Below are 17,265 nucleotides of genomic sequence, written 5' to 3'. Positions count from 1 at the left end.
AGAAAATCAGTGTCTGTTGGTTGAACCATCTAGTCTATGGTATTTTGTTATGGTATCCTGAGCCTATTAAGATATAGAGTAAATGTAGGTTATTCTCATGACTAGGAAAAGATCTTTTCAGCATTAGTAACAACTTTGAAAGGCTCTGACAGGTAAATTTTATTTAAAAAGTGTTGCACACAAAAACACTTGTCTGTATTCAGGGTCATAGAGTTCTTTTGAAGGAGAATGTTATGATGCTTTATAAGAAATCCTACCTTACCTTATCTGATGCTTAGCAACACTGACATTTATCACTTGTTACTCCCTTTTACTCTTGATTTTATGATCTGAGCAGATAGAATGTGAAATGATGTTTTTTTTAAATGACTTCATCAATTGTGATAAAATTACATGCTTTAAATTCCTCAAAAGTAAGACACTACAGTTATCTTATATTAAAGCAGTCATTTGAAATTAGTCTTATATAACTAGGATGATCACGTGCTTGATTGGCTTGGGACAGCCTTGGTTTATATACTCTATACTAGTATAATTGTTAGCAGTGCCTGCTTTCACTCTCAAAAAAAATCCTGGTAAATGATGGCCAATCTACATATAATCAATTACAGAACAGGATAGTTACATTGAAGGAATTTTATAAACGTAGTGCTTAGTCTGGGGAAGGAAATACCATCCATCATTAAAATCTGAAAAATATGGTTCTCACAGTATACAATATTCAATTATGTAAATATTTTTCCCACAGAGAACCAAAGTAAATTTTGTGAGTGAATTGAAAAATACTAAGAACAAGGTGCCAAAATATTTTTTAGGTGATTGTGTTAGTCCACTCGCATCACTCTAAAGGAATATCTGAGACTGGGTAATTTATAAATAAAAGAGTTTTATTTTGGCTCCCAGTTCAGCAGGTTGTGTGAGGAACACAGCGCCAGCATCTGCTTGGCTTCTGGTGAGGGCCACAGGAAGCTGACCATCGTGGCAGAAGGCAAAGGGGGACCCAGCATCACACATGGAGAAAGGAAGCAAAAGCCTCCTCATCAATCTTGAAAGGTTGCAGGTTTCTAGAAATCTTTCTTCTATGTTATCAAATTTTGGGGTGTGTAGTTGTTCATAGCAGTCTCATTATCTTTTGTATTTCTGTGGTATTAGTTGTAATGTCTCCTCTTCCCTGCTCCAACTTCTTGAATCTCATTCTGGACATTCATGACTCCAAATGCCTAGGACATGGTAATTTACTACTGAAATATTAAGATAGAAAACAAATGAATAATGTTCCTCTACTATATCAGTTCATAGATTTTATGAGGACAGAGCCAAATCTTTTTTGCTCACCATGACACAACTAGAGCCTAGTATAGTACTTGGCATGGCAGGTGTTTGTTACATTATCATTGGACGGATGAATAGATAAATAGATGGATAGATGGACATTAAATAGATTGTTGGATGGATGAAAAAATGGATGAACACATGGATGAAAACTAAAATTTCTTAATCAAAATATGCTGACAAAGTAATTATATGTCAAGATTATAAAGTAATGCTACCTAATTTTCACAAAGAGAAAATAGTTGCAAGTACAGAGAGAAAAGATAGATGTATAGGAAGGCTGGATGAGTGGCTCAAAAAGGACCTTCCAGAAGTTCCTCAACTTGGCCTACAAAATGAATTTAGTCAGAGCATCTGAATATATTTTATTCTTTTGGAAACTAATTTTCCCTATCCAAAGTCACACACACACACAAAAACTAGTCAATAAATCAATTAATTAATAAGAAATGTTACTTCCTTGAAGATTGGGCTATTTTTCTCAGGTAGTCAGCATATTCTTTCCTTGATGGCAAATCTATATGAGATTCAGATGACAATCAGGATGCTTGATGAAAATAGATTCAGAGCTAGATGATGCTAATGCTTGTTCTCATTGAGTTATGACCATTTGATGCAGCTATTTCTCTAAGTGGGGAAACCTGCGGAGTTGACCAGACCACCCCACTCCGTAAGGCAGGGAATACTTTCCCAGGCAGGGTAGGAGAGGTGTCACTGCTCTTCACTCCCACCCCAGACCACGTGCTCTGCTTCTGTTCCCACATTTTTTCCTCAGAAGGCCCTGGTATTTTCATATTTGTGTCCTTGGTAAAATTGATTACTGTGTTCATCTATCCCATATATAAAACCTTACAAGTTTGTTGCATAGATTACTGACAGTGTACATCTCTAATAACATAGTAGGTAAAAAAATAAGTGATCTGTTATGTGATCATCAGAGTCATGGAGCAGGAGGTATTTTCAGGAAGACACAATATCCCAGCATAATACAGTTGCCAAGAGAGTATGTGAAGCTGGCAATTCAGAAGGATATGAAATGTCACATACTAGGAACTTTAGAGCTCCAAGTTTGAGGAGTTGATTGTCATGAAGGCTGAAGATATAAATAAAGTTGAATTTTATATGTTCTGTTAATGAGATTTTACTTCATCCCAAAAACAATGGGAGCCACTGAAGAACTCTAAGAAAAATGGGCTAATCAAGTCTTTTTTTTTTTTTTTTTTTTAGAAAAGATGACTAGTTGCCCTTCAGAGATTTAGAAAGGGAAAGATTTGGGCAAAGAAATAAAGTTTTGTACAGGCAAGGGTGATGGATATGGAGGATGGAAGCTAAGGCAGCACAATGAGGGTAGATAGGAGGGGAATAGAGCAATGTTAACCTAGACCCTATAGGACTTAACAACTAACTGGACACAGCACGAGAGAAAGTGGGAGAAGGCCAATATGATGTGCAGATATTTAGTTTGGATGACTGTATGAGTCTGTCATCATTTCCCAAAATAAGAAGCACATTTGAAGGGGAAAGTAAAGAGTGGGTTTGAAGGGAGAAAGATAATGAGCTAAATTTAAGTCACGTTGAATTTGAAGCTCCTGTGGGACATATCAGTGGAAATATTGAGTTAGAAATTGCATGTGTATGGATTGCGAAACATAAAACTAATCCAGGCTAGAAATAAAGATTTGGGAGCCAGGAGCATCTACATGATGACTGATACCATGGAAGCAGATATGTTCCAAGACAGGGACGTGTAAAGTGGGAAAAGAGAACAGCACATGAGCAAGAACTCAGGGTGAAGGAGTCCGAGCAGGCAGGTCAGCAAATGGCACACCAGGAACATGCAATGTCACTAACACCAAGGAGATCAGAGGGTGAGCAGTCAGTGCAGGAGACCATGAAGCCTCGTGAAACATAATTAAACACAGAACGGTTCAATATGTTTAACAACATGAGTGGCCTTCATCAAAAAACCTTTAGTAGAGTGGTAGGAATGGAGACTGGTTTGGAGTGAGTAGAAGTAAGAAAGAGCTAACTACACGGAGACAGAAAACTTGGCACACAAACCCTCCTCCCCCATGATCTGGTCCTTTTCAAACTTACTAGCCTTATTTCTCATCATGCTCCATTCAGGCCCTCCCATCCATTCATTAAAAGATACTTGCCATAACACAAACATACCAGACTGTTTGCTGAATTTTCTCACAATCCTCTTGCTCCTTCCATCAAGTCCAACCTGCCCCCCACCCCTTGTGGCTCCCCAAATAGACATGGCCCCTTTTCTCTTTGAGCTCCTACTGCATAATCCATCCTGAACACTAACCCCAGATGTGCTTGTGATTAAAACCCGTACCTCAACCCCTGGAAGCTCCAGACCTATATGAATGTGATAGAGTGCAGAAATTGCAAAAAATTCCTCCCATCCCTGATTCATACCCCTTTGCAAAGTGATTAAGCTGCTTCATCTACCAAAATATGGAGCCTGTTTCTCCAGTGCTGAATCACATCTCGGTCATGTGGCTTGAATGGCCAAATGGGACACTGGCAAACATGACACAAGCAAGGCGTGGAAAGCACTCATCCCTGATGATGCTAGGGATAAGGTAATTGTGTAAACAAGCACAGAGAAAGAGAAGCCACATGGAAAAGAAAAGCATCCCAGCTGATACTGAGAAATTGCCAGCTATGTGAATAAAGTCATTCTAGATCAGAAGGTCTGAGCCAACATAGACAAAAAGAACTGTCTCATTAGTCCATGAAACAATCATGAGAGATAAAAATGTTAGATTGTTTTAAGCCACTAAATTCTGCAGTGGTTTATTTCACAGCAAAAGTTGAGAAACTGGACAAGAAACCACAAGGAAATTGCACTCATTTTATTAAGATTGTCAGTAAAACCCAGGGAGTAAGAGATTTCAGAACTGGTGAGCATTGTGTCCTTCAAGCTTACACTATTAAAGGTCACATTCTTCAATGGCACTTACTTGCCTACTATTTCAAAAAAAAAATTTTATCTGTAGGATACAATAGGAATGGGGCAGACTCCCAATAAATTCAAAGAAACTGGAGAGAAATGGAAAAGGCCAATACTGAGGACACAATTGCAAGTGACACATTCAGCCAATAATCTAAGTAGGTGAGTTTGTGCAGAAGGAGCAGCATTCAGTAACAGGACTTCATAAGGACAAAGCTGCTCAGAGCTGGGCTAGTAGGAAGAAGAAGCTATAATTCAGATAAAATACTAAACTTAGAGAACAAGAACCATGGCCAGAAACAGAATCACAGATTTGAATATGGAATAAATTTCCTCTTTAAATGCTAGCAATTGATGCCTAGTTTATTGCAGACATGCACAGAGATGCATTAGTTTTTTGCCCCATGGGTAATTGGAAACTTGTGAAATTATCAGTGCCCTTAAGTAACATGACTATTATCACATTTTGCATTACAGTGATTTGATATCATTATCAATGCCCGTAAGTAACAAGATCATTATCATTTGGATGTCAAGATGTTTCTGAATAAATAAATTTTACTTTGGAGTTTATCATTAGATTAAGTCAAACGGTTAAAAATAATGAACATTGCAATGCTATTCTTAAGGGTTGCTAAACCAAAGAAAAGGAGCTAAAGTTTAAGAGTCTGCTAAACCAAAGAAAAGGAGCATTTTGCTCTTAGATCTTCAATATGTCTTAGCTCTAAAATTCAGCTAATATTAAACAAATCACTATAACCCAAAAATATTCTCAAACAATTGTATTTTTTTTAATTTGAAAGCACAACTTGTCTTAAGACATTTCAATTTATTTTTTCCCAAGGGGATCAGAGATACATTTTGGTTCAAAACACACAAGAATTTCAGATGAGTTTACAAATGCTTGTGTCTTAGGGGAAAAGCTATACTATCCTTTGTGTTTGACAGGATAAAACTGCAGTTCTGTGGTATAAATAGCTTAATGAAAATTAACCTCCTGAATATACAAGCACTATAACAACTTTTTGTAACATAAATACTTGTAATCTTTGGGAAAGTGCACACTATAAATAATTGATAAATACACATGTTGTTGAAACAACAGAGGCATTTAATAGTGTTATCATTCCTCTCTTAAGAATAATTACTTCAACATAACTAAGAGTGTTAATTAAGCAAATATCAAGCATTTATTGAGTAACTTATGTTCATACATTTATTCAACAAATATTTAATGAGTAGTTTCTGTGTTCTAGATACTAATTCTGGATGCTGACATATGGGATAAATAAGGAGAGCATGGCCACCTGACCTCACAGAATCCAGTGGGGAAATAATAAAATAAATAATTTAACAAATAGATGAGAAAAAATAAACTTTTGTGGTATATGCAATAAATGAAATACACAGGGCACCACGTTAGGGAGGAAAAGAGAAGTATTGGTTGACTTAAGGTGATTCCTAGAGGACATGACATTAAAGCTGGGACAAGAAAGGGAAAATAGTCAAGGAACAAACAAAAAGCAGGGCGTGCCCAGGGTTAGAGAGTAGAAAGGCAGCACTTACCATATTTGAAGAAATAAAAGAGCAGTAGATCAAGTATAAAGAGCAAAGAAAAGGTATAAAAACTTGCAGGTATTGTATGCATTGAATGTGTCTTCTAACTCACAACACTCTTTCTCTACAAAATTCCCTGGTTACTTGGCAATGTTATTGAAAACATGGTAAAATTTACTGCAGTGGGCACATGAATGTGTTCACCATGTACTGCATCACACATTTTTTATCCTTGCCTTTTAAATAACATATCTTACAGAAGCCCAGACTTTTTTTTCACTTAATAACTAGTGTTTTTAGTTGGCCAGAGCATTGATTAGAAGTTATGTGAAGTGATTTTTTGTTCTCACTCAGAGCAGAGAATACACTTGTGTATGTAACTGATCCAAGCCTCTGCAACATTGAACATTTGTCTTATTCAAAATTAATTTCCTGCTAATAACTGTGATTTTACTATATTTCCTCATTGAATATTAGTGCAAGTGATGAGATTCCTTCTAAATTCGTTTTTGAAAAGCCATAAAGGTTCTTGTTTTGTTTTGTTTATTAATTTGTTTTTTTTACTATAAGAGAGTTACTCTTGACATGCCAATGAGTAGAGAACTACAGAGCAGGACTGAGATGAAACATAGGGAGAAGGTCAAGCTCCTTCACTAATGAGCAGCAGGCTTTGCACACCACCAAAGTTTGAGGGATACTTAGTACTGTGTAAAATATGGAAATAAAGAATGGCATGTACCCACTGGGCATGTGCTATGGTTTTAATGTCCCCTCCAAAATTCATTGAAATTTAATTTCCAGTGTAACTATGATAAGAGGCAGGACCTTGAAGAGGTGATTAGATCATGAGGAATCTTCCCTCATGAATGGGTTAATGCCATTATCACAGGAGTGAGTTGGTTATCACCAAAGTTTGGCCCTTTTTCTCTCTGTCTTGTGTGTTTGTTTGTTCTTCCACTATGTTATGACACAGCAAGAAGGCCCTCTCCAGATGCAACCCCTTAGTCTTGGAGCTCCCAGCCTCCAGAACCATGAGCCAAATAAACTTTACTTTATAAATTACCCAGTCTGTAATATTCTTTCATAGTAGCAGAAAACAAAGACAGAGAAGTGGTATTGAGAGGTGGATCTGTTGTTCTAACAGATACCAGAAAATGCAGAAGTAGCTTTGGAACTGGGTAATGGGTAAAGGCTAAAAGAGTCTGGAGGAGCAGGCTAGAAAAACCCTAGATTACCATGAACAGAATGTTAAGGGTGATTCTGTTAAGGGCTTATAAGAGGAATCTGTAGAAAAGGTATGGAATGTCTTAGATATTAAGTGGTCGTGGCCAGAATGTTGATAGAAACACGGACAGTAAAGGCCATTCTCATGAGGTCTCAGACAGAAATGAAGAACAAGGTATTGGAAGCTGGATTAAAAGTCACCCTGTTATACAGTTGCAAAGAACTTGGCTGAATTGTGTTTGTGTACTAGGACTTTATGGAATGAAGAACTTAAGGGTCATTAACTAAGATGTCTGATGCAAGAAATATCTAAGCAGTAGAGCATTCAGGTTGCTGCATAGCTACTTCTAACCACATACATTGAGATGCTAGAGGAAAAAGCTTAAAGATGGAATTTATAATTAAAAGGTAAAAAACAGAAAGATTTGGAAAATTTGCAGGCTGCACATGTAAAGAGTAAAGAAGCATGTGAAAGAGAGAATACTACAGGTGTGCCCAAGTGACCATTTGCTAAAGAGTTTACCACAGATAGTGATTCAGGTGCTATTCATCAAGTGAACAGGAGAAAGACCTCAAAGGCATTTCAGAGGCCTTCAAGTCTGCCTGTCCCATCACAGGCCTTGAGCTCTAGAAAAAATAGAATAGTTTCAGGGAATGGGCTCAAGGTACCTTCCATGGAATTGCTGCTCAGAGCCACATTGGGCCTCTGCTTCCTGTGTTCCACCACAGTGTATGCCTCAACCAACCCCACCTATAGCCTAAGTTGGTTCCTGTGCAGTGTGCATGCAGTAAGCCTTGACAGTGTCCACATGTTATAAGTATCCAGGCTCACAGAATACAAGAGCTGTGGGAGTATGGCTCCCTTCACCTAGATTTCAAAGGATGTATCAAATAACCTGAGAGCCTAAGCAGAATCCTGCCACAGGTGGAGCCTCCACAGAGAGTGCTCACTAGGGCAAAGCCTAGTGGATCCATGGGATTGGGCTGCCACTGAGACCCCAGAGCTATAGGGTCACCTGTGGAAACTCTGGCCTGGGAAGGTCGTAGGCATGAGACTCCAACCCAAGAGAACTGAAGCATGGGCTGAGCCCAGCAAAGACATGGGGTCGTGGCCACTTGAGGCTTTGGAGACCCAAATTCCCCAGTGTCCAGAAGGTGGCAAATGGAGTAAATGATTGTTGTGGAAGTCTGAGGTTTAACATTGTTTTCCCTATTAGATTTTGGACCAACTTAGGGCCTCTTGCTTCTTTCTTTTTGCCTATCTCTCCCTTTTGTCATGGGAGTGTCTATCGTATGCAGGCACCATTGTCATATTTTGGAAGTAGATATCTTTTTTTTTATTTATTTCACAGGCTTACAGCTGGAGAGGAATTTGCCTCAGGATGAATCGCACCTTGAGTCTCACCCATATCCGATTCAGATGACATTCTGGACTTTGGAGTTTTGAGTTTGTGCTAAAATAAGTGAAGGCTTTTGGAGCCACCGAGATGGAATAAATATATTTTTGTATATAAGAAGGACATGAGTTTTGTGAGGCAAAGAGGCAGAATGCTACAGTTTAAATGTTTGCTTCCTCTAAAACTCATATTGAAATTTAATTGTCACTGTGATGGTATTAAGAGGAGGGACTATTAAGAAGCGATTAGGTCACGAGGGCTCTTCCCTCATGAATGCAATAATGCCATTATCATGGAAGTGGATTAGTGATTGAGGGATTTCAGCCCCCTTTTTCTCCCTGTCTGTATGCTCATTTGTCCTTCCATCATGTTAGGATGCAACCCCTTGATCTTGGACTTCTCAGTCTCCAGAACGATGAGCCAAATAAACTTTTTTTAAAAAAATTAATTACCTAGTCTGTGGTATTCTGTTACATCAGCAGAAAATTGACTAAGACGGTATGTCGGATTTGTTATGAAAGGTTAGGCGAGCAGATGGAATTGACTGACCTAAGAGGAAACTGAAACTTCAGGACTCAGTAATTACCAGAGCTGTGGGAGACCCTCTATGTTAGGCTGAGATGTCTCAACTGAACACAGGAGGCTTTGAGGCTCCGGACCTGGGGTTTAATAAGAATTTCAATGGTTTCGAAAGATACTACAGTCGTATAAATTTGGTCAGAGCTAAAGACTGGAATGGTGTTCTTCTCTTCAAGAGAACAAATTTTTAGCAGTGTGCTTGATTAATCTACAAATGAACATATTTGTATAAAAATATTCATTATCACCTTAATATTGTTTTAAAAAGAAAGTTGTAGCACTCACTCCAGCTGAGATAAAAGCCCTTGTAGTTTGTTTCTTCAGCCTCCAACCTAACCATATCCAATCGTGACCTCCCACCATTGAAATTATCAAACACCAATGTTTCTGAGTCAAACAGGCAGTTGTTTAAAATATTTTTATTCCCGTTTACCAATAATACACAAAAACCATGAAAATTGTCAGTGATCATATTTGTGACCTAATCTTTCCAAAATTTGGTTCTTACCCAAGTTTATTAAAGTTCCTAACTGTAATGTGTTCACTGGCTTTGGAAGGGCTTGGATGGATAAGTTGTTGGCATAAAGCTCCTTTAGCCAACAAAAAAAAGAAACCCTTTTTTGGGTGTATGGAATTTTTTACAATTACTGAGTAATTAAATTTGAATGTGAAATATTGGAAAACTGTTTTGTTTTTATTTGTATCCAATTTAGACCTTACGGCAAGAGAATTGTGTATATTCAAATGTTTTCAGATGCGCAACCTATTGAAAGCAATAATTTATTGCACTTAAGACACGTTCATATGTGAGTTTTATATAAAGGTTGAAAGTGCTTTTCATGAAGGTAAAGAATTATTTTAATTTAAAGTAAACGTGCACACAAAAAGGCAAAAATAGTCAATCAACACCATAAGCCATTGTTATTTTTTCTTATAACTTACAGATATTGCAAATTTTCAAGTCCTTCAAAAGCACTTCTGGAAATCTTTCTGATGTGGTTGTTGTTCAGCAGACTGAAAAAACAAAAACAAACAAATAATTCCCAAATGAGAAACAGATTCTGCAAACATCAAAATAGTTCTGCTAAGTATAGTTCTTTGCACAACAGAAAAATATTTACTGACATGGTTCACTAAATTTGGAAATTTATACTTTAATTCCCGATTCAAAAAAGTGATATAAAACATTAATTTGTCACAAAGACTTTTCAAAAATAATTTGTTTATTAAATGACCCTAAAACATTCCTAAAACAACTTTGCAACCCAGAGATAAAATTCTTGTTTTCCTGAAGCACGTCATCTAAAAGGAAAATTATCAACATAGCCACGGTAACAAAGGAACATATTCCTAAACAAACAGATGGAGAGTATTGAACACTCAGTCTTAAGCATCTTCCTTGGAAAAATAAATATCACAGCTATTGGCACACAGTAGACTTTCATTGTGTATTTGTTAAACTGTCAAACCAAGAGTCAATTACACCCTAGGAAGTGAGGCTCTTATTATAGTAGTATCCAACGGTCCAAAAATGATTTCTAAAAAATCCAGGGAGAAAAATAACAGGTGGCAGAAATAAATCGAATTTGAACAGTAAAACAAGTTACAGAAAATCAACTTTCAGTAACTTCAAAAACTTCAGAAAAAGCACTCTGGCAAATGAAAATTATAAATTTTTTTTCTGGTTAAAAACACTTAAAGTTTCTTTCAAATTTAAATTATTATGGCATGTCTAAATATAGAGGGAAAGTCTGCTAATTAGATTGGCACACATGTTCCTGAATATTCTATACTGTCTAAAACCCTCAAAGCTTCTAAAAATCTACTGCGAAAGTCCAATGCTGGAGGATTCACTTTTAGTATATTATAAAATATTTGTTTTGTGGGGTTTTTGTATGAATGATTAGGAAAACAGAAGTGTTTTGGCCATTGGAGCAGATGATTATTTGAGTTATTATGCACAATTTCACAGGCAGCCTAGAGATTCCGAAGCTCATCTGTTCCTAACTGATTCACCGTAGGTCTCGCTGTTAAATTCCCCAAACAGCATCTGAAGTGGCTGACACCTCACCTGTGGCACCAGAGCCATTTCTCACCATTTGTGACTGCCTAGTGTCCTGGCCATTGGGAGGCAGAACAACCAATCTACAGCCTGCATTGGAGCTGATGCCATAGAGAGATAATGCCAATTTTCATGGATAATTCTAAGCTTCAGTCAATGAGCCATTCAACTTTATAGTCCACCATGTGTTCAAGGAATTTTTAAACAGGCTGAAAGCAATATAACTAGTTAATGTGTAATTAATACCAGACACAAACCTTGTCCTGGGAGAATTTGCTGTTTAGGTACTCTCTCATTCTATTGTTCAAAATTAATTAATGCACTTCTGTTAGGTCCCCAAACCACCACCATGCAAATATATTTACTTGAAGAAATGACTATTCTGTCCCTCTTAGTCTATTAAATACAACATGCACCAATGCATGTAGAATAAACTATACATGTGTGTATACATACATATGTGCATGTGTGTATGTAATTTGCACATCTGCTATGATGCATGTATATGTGTGGTATGTGACACATGTATATAGTCTCAACCTCATATTAATCACAGATCACAAAAAACAATTTGAGTGACTATTTTCTTAAATCTTCCAACGATGGTGCCTAGGAGAGAGAAATTGACTCACTTCATACAAAAGCTGTCTTTGGGCATTAGTGTTAATTATCTTTCAAAGCCACAGTTAAGAAATGGAAAAGATATTACATACCATAATTAGTCTTTCTTCAGTACATTAAATGTGCTTGAAGCCTATGTTTCTGCATATTCTTTTATAGTTATTTAAATTTTAACAAAAATAAAACACAAGATTTCAAAAACTCACACTGAAGTTATGATGTGCATGACCTACAGTATGAGATCAAACAATTTAACTTGTTTTCTTGAAAATGTTTCTATTGCTGACAAGAAACCAATTCATTAAAATGGTTCACAGTTGAATGTATTTTCCAATCACAAGTACATATTTCTTGTCAAGTTTTATTCAGAGCATTATGGTTTCCATCAAAATATCTTTACTATAATTTTAATGGTTGGAACCCTACCCAAGTAAAGTTTTGGTTAAGTGGTTATAGAAACTGTCATTTATATTATTTTGTTTTGTTATTCATAAAGAAAATGCATTCAAAATTTATGAGTGGGTCTGCTAAAATTCAGGGCATAAAACAATACCTAACTTTCTTTCATCAAAAATCAGCACAAGCTTAGGGAAATTTGTGGCTGTATCCTATATCCTCATGACGCCCATGATGCCAAAGGAACAAAACAAAACAAAACGAAACAAAAAAGAAGCAAACAAAACCTGCAAGAAGAAAAAGTAAAAATTTTACAGGTTTTATTGAGAAAATAAAACAATTTCTGAAAACAGGAGATCTGAACATGCTGATGATCAAACTTTTGGGGTAAAAGAGGAACCAGTAATAGACCAATGGTCCAGTTTATTAGCTCTATCTGTTTTTGCTGAAACACAAAGTCTTACCCAGAGTATGCCCACATACACTTGCATATTTACTATTATAGAAACGTATACTGTGTGGTTGGAAATATTTTATTAAAAACCGTAAGTGACTGCTAGAAAAGATTAAGGCAATTTGCATAATCAGCAATTCATCAAAGTGTAAAATAAAAAATAAAAATAATAAAATTTATAAAGAAAAACAGAACTCTCTCCCATCTCACACGAAATTTCTGCTGGGGTAATGCCAAGATTTACTCCACAAGTGAATCATTATCTCTGCGTAGAAATACAAATAACATACTTTTTGTAAGTGGTAATAATGTTGGTCTGTTCCTGCTTGTTATGGTTATGCTTATTTTCATTTGGATACTCCAGAAATATGGTTCTGCTACTCTTAACATTAGCAGTTAAGGGTTGTGAACTTCATTTCTGTGCATACTAAAGTAAACATAGTATGAAATCTTCAATGAGCATAAATCATTATTCTGGAGTGATCTGCATAGTCACCAAGCAAGAGATTCATGGCAAAAGTCACTTATAGCTACCCTTGATTATCTGTCACAGCCACAGAAAAATATTTATATAATCATAAACAATGCATAAATCATTTGCAATTCAAAACCATAAGAAAAAAAAAGGAAAAGGAGAAAGGAGAGGAAAAGGAAAAAGGAAAGGAAAAGAAATCAGGCTGATTTAAAGAACACAAATTTATTATTTTTTCCAACTTTTATTTTAGATTCAGGGGGCACATATGCAGATACGTTACCTGGGTATATTGCATGCTTCTGAGATTTCGGGTATGGATAATCCCATCACCTGGTACTGAGAATAGTACCAAATAGTTTTCCAGCCCTTGCCACCCTCCCTTCCTGTCTACTCTAGTAGTCCCCAGTGTCTATTGTTGCCCTCATTATGTCCATAAGTATCCAATGTTTAGCTCCCACTTAAAAGTGAAAACGTAGTATTTGGTTTTTTTTTTTGTTTGTTTGTTTTTTTTTTTTTTTTTGGTTCCTGCATTAATTCACTTAGGATAATGACTTCCAGATGCATCCATGTTGTTGCAAGGAACATGATTTCATTCTTATGGCTGCGTAGTATTCCACGATATATATGTACCACACTTATCCAGTCCACTACTGATGGACACCTATGTTGATTCCATGATTTTGCTATGATGTAGACTGTTGTAATTAACATATGAGCATATGTGTCTTTTTGGTAGAATGATTTGTTTTCTTTTTTATATATACCCAGTAATAGGATTGCTGGGTCAAATGGTAGTTCTGTTTTAAATTCTTTGAGCAATCTCCAACCTGCTTTCCACAGCGGCTGAACTAATTTACTTTCCCATCAACACTATAAAAGCATTCCCTTTTCTCCACAGCCTCACCCACAGCTGTTGCTTTTTTTACTTTTTAATAATAGCCATTCTGACTATTATTATAGAGGTAGTATCTTATTGTGGTTTTGATTTGCTTTTATTTGATGACTCGTGATGATGAGCATTTTATCATACGTTTGTGGGCTACATGTATGCCTTCTTTTCAGATGTCTCTGTTCATGTCCTTTGCCTATTTTTGTTGAGGTTATTTGTTTTTTGTTTGTTCAATTGTTTAAGTTTCTTAAAGATTCTAGATAGTAGACCTTCATCAGATGAAGAGTTTGCAGATATTTCCTCCCATTCTGTAGGTTGTCTGTTTACTGTGTTTTTAGTTCTTTTGCTGTGCAGAAGCTCTTTATTTTTATTAGGTCCCACTTGCCAATTTTTGTTTTCTTTGCATCCGCTTTTGAGGGTTTAGTCAAAAATGTTCTCCCAATGCCCATGCCCAGATGGTATTTTGTAGGTTTTCTTCTAGAATTCTTAGAGTCTGAGGTCTTAGATTTAAATATTTAATCCATCTTGAGTTAATGTTTGTACACAGTGGAAGGTAGGGGTCAAGTTTCATTCTTCTACATATGGCTAGCCAGCTATTCTAGCACCATTTATTAAATAGGGAGTTTTTCCCCCATTGCTTATTTATGTTGACTTCATCAAAGATCAAATGATTGTAGGTGTGTGGCCTTATGTCAGGGCTCTGTATTCTGTTCCAGTGGTCTATGTGTCTGTTTTTGTACCAGTACAATGCTGTTTTGGTTACTGTAGCCTTCTAATATAGTTGGAAGTTGGGTAATGTGATGCCTCTGACTTTGTACTTTTTTAAAGATTGCTTTGGTTATTGGGGCTATTTGGGGTTTCATATACATTTTACAATAGTTTTTTCCAATTCTATGAAAAACTACACTGGTAGTTCGCTAGGAATAGCATTGACTCTATCGATCACTTTGAGCAGAATGTCCATTTTAACAGATATTGATTCTTCCAATCCATGAGTATGGAATATTTTTCCATTTGTTTGTGCCATCTATGATTTCTTTTAGCAGTTTTTTGTTTCGTTTTCCTTGTAGAGGTCTTTCACTTCCTTTGTTAGATATATCTCTAAGTATTTGTGTGTTGGGGGGGGGTGTATGTCTACTGTAAATAGTACTGCATTCTTTTTTTTTTTTTTTTTTTTGGCTTTTTTTCTTTTTTCTTTTTTTTTTTTTTTTTTTTGAGATGGAGTTTCACTCTTGTTGCCCATACTGGAGTGCAATGGTGTGATCTTAGCTCACTGCAACCTCCACCTCCCAGGTTCAAGCAAGTCTCCTGCCTTAGCCTCCCGAGTAGCTGGGATTACAGGCATGTGCCACCATGCCTGGCTAATTTTGTATTTTTAGTAGAGAAGGGGTTTATCCATGTTGGTCAGGCTGGTTTCGAACTCCCGATCTCAGGTGATCCGCCTGCCTTGGCCTCCCAAAGTTCTGGGATTACAGGCATGAGCCACTGCACGCAGCCTAGAATTGCATTCTTAATTTGGCTGTCAGCTTGAATGTAATTTGTGTATAAAAATGTTGTTACTACTTGTTGCATGTTTATTTTGTATCCTGAAATTTGTTGAAGTTGTTTATCAGTTTCAGAAGGCTTATGGTGGAATTTTTAGAATTTTAAGGCATAAAATCATATTGTCCACAAAGAGAGGTAGTACTCCTTTTTTTCCTATTTTGATGCCTTTTATTTCTTTCTCTTGCCTGATTGCTTTTACTAGCACCTTTAGTACTATTTTGAATAGGGATGATGGGAGTTGGCATCCTTGTCTTATTCCAGTTCTCAAAGGGAAAGCTTCCAATTTTTGTCTGTGAAGTATGATGTTGGCTGTGAGCTTATCATAGATGGCTTATTATTTTGAGGTATATTCCTTCAATGCCTTGTTTCTTGAGAGTTTTCATTATAAAGAGACATTGAATTTCATCAAAAGCTCTTTCTGCATTTATTGAGATGATCATATGGTTTTTCTTTTTTAATTCTGCTTATATGGTGAATCAAATTCTCACATTTATTGATTTTCATATGCTGAACCAATCTTGAATCCCAGAAATGAAGCATATGTGATCATGGTGAACTAATTTTTTGATGTGCTGCTGGATTCAGTTTGCTAGTATTTTGTTGAGGAATTTTATATCTATGTTCACTAGGGATATTGGCCTGTAATTTCATTTTTTATTGTATCTTTGTATCAAGGTGATGCTGGCCCCCAAAGAGTGAGTTAGGCAAACATGCCTCTTCGATTTTCTAACGTAAGTTTGAGTAGAATTGGTGTCAACTCTTCTTTGTACATCTGGTAGCATTCGGCTGTGAATCCGTTTGGTACAAGGCTTATTTTTTACAGGTTTTTATTACTGATTCAATTTTGGAAGTTGATATTGGTCCATTCAGCATTTCAATTTTTTCCTGATTCAATCTTGGGAGATTTGTCCTTACAGGAATTTATCAATTTCCTCTAGATTTTCTGGTTTGTATGTATAGAGGTGTTCATAACAGTCTCTGAGGATCTTTTGTATTTCTGTAGGATTGATTGTAATGTCTGCTTTGTCATTTCTGATTGTGCTAATTTGGATCTTCTTTTTCTCTTTGTTAATCTAGCTAGAGGTCTATCCATCTTGTTTGTCTTTTTAAACAACCAACTTTTGATTTTGTTGATTCTTTGTATGGATTTGGGGTCTCAGTTTTATTCATTTCTGCTTTGATTTTATTTACTTCTTTTCTCCTGCTAGTTCTGGGGTTAGTTTGTTCTTGTTTTTCTCATTTTTCCAGGTGTGATGTCAGATTGTTAATTTGAGATCTTCCTAATTTTTCAAGGTAGGCATTTATTGCTCTCAACTTTCCTCTTAACATTGCTTTTATTGCATCCCAGAGATTTTGATATGTTATGTATCTGTTTTTATTTATTTCCAATAATTTTTTGATTTCTGATTCATTGTTTACCCAAAGTCATTCAGAAATAAGTTGTTTAATTTCCATGTAAGGGTATGGTTTTGAGAGATCTTTTTGAAATTGACTTATATTTTTATTCCACTGTGGCCCAAGAGTATGATTGGTATAATTTTGATTCTTTTAAAATGTATTGATACTTGCTTTATGGCCAAACATATGGTCAATCTTGGAGTATGCTCCATGTGCAGATGAGAGAATATATATTCCGTGGTTGATCCATGGAGTATTCTGTAATGTTTATTAGGTTTAACTGGCCAAGTGTTGTGTTTAAGTCCATAGTTTTGTTTTGTTAATTTTCCGTCTTGATGGTCTGTCCAATGTTGTCATTGAGTGTTGAA

The 17,265-nt window shown here is 36.2% G+C and overlaps 1 protein-coding gene across 2 annotated transcripts in view; it reads right to left on the bottom strand.

The window, feature by feature from the left end:
• PXDNL (peroxidasin like) overlaps positions 1-17,265 on the bottom strand; it is a 508,264-nt gene that overhangs the window by 268,941 nt on the left and 222,058 nt on the right. For both annotated transcript variants that reach the window (XM_050801783.1, XM_050801784.1), the window contains one exon: positions 10,000-10,071. In XM_050801783.1, the coding sequence (XP_050657740.1) occupies positions 10,000-10,071 (72 nt within the window). The remainder of the gene's footprint in view (positions 1-9,999; positions 10,072-17,265) is intronic.

This window comes from Macaca thibetana, chromosome 8 (genome assembly GCF_024542745.1).
Source record: "Macaca thibetana thibetana isolate TM-01 chromosome 8, ASM2454274v1, whole genome shotgun sequence".
Classification (NCBI taxonomy): domain Eukaryota; kingdom Metazoa; phylum Chordata; class Mammalia; order Primates; family Cercopithecidae; genus Macaca; species Macaca thibetana.
Note: the sequence above shows the minus strand (reverse complement) of the source record. Positions and strands in the feature narration are given on the sequence as shown.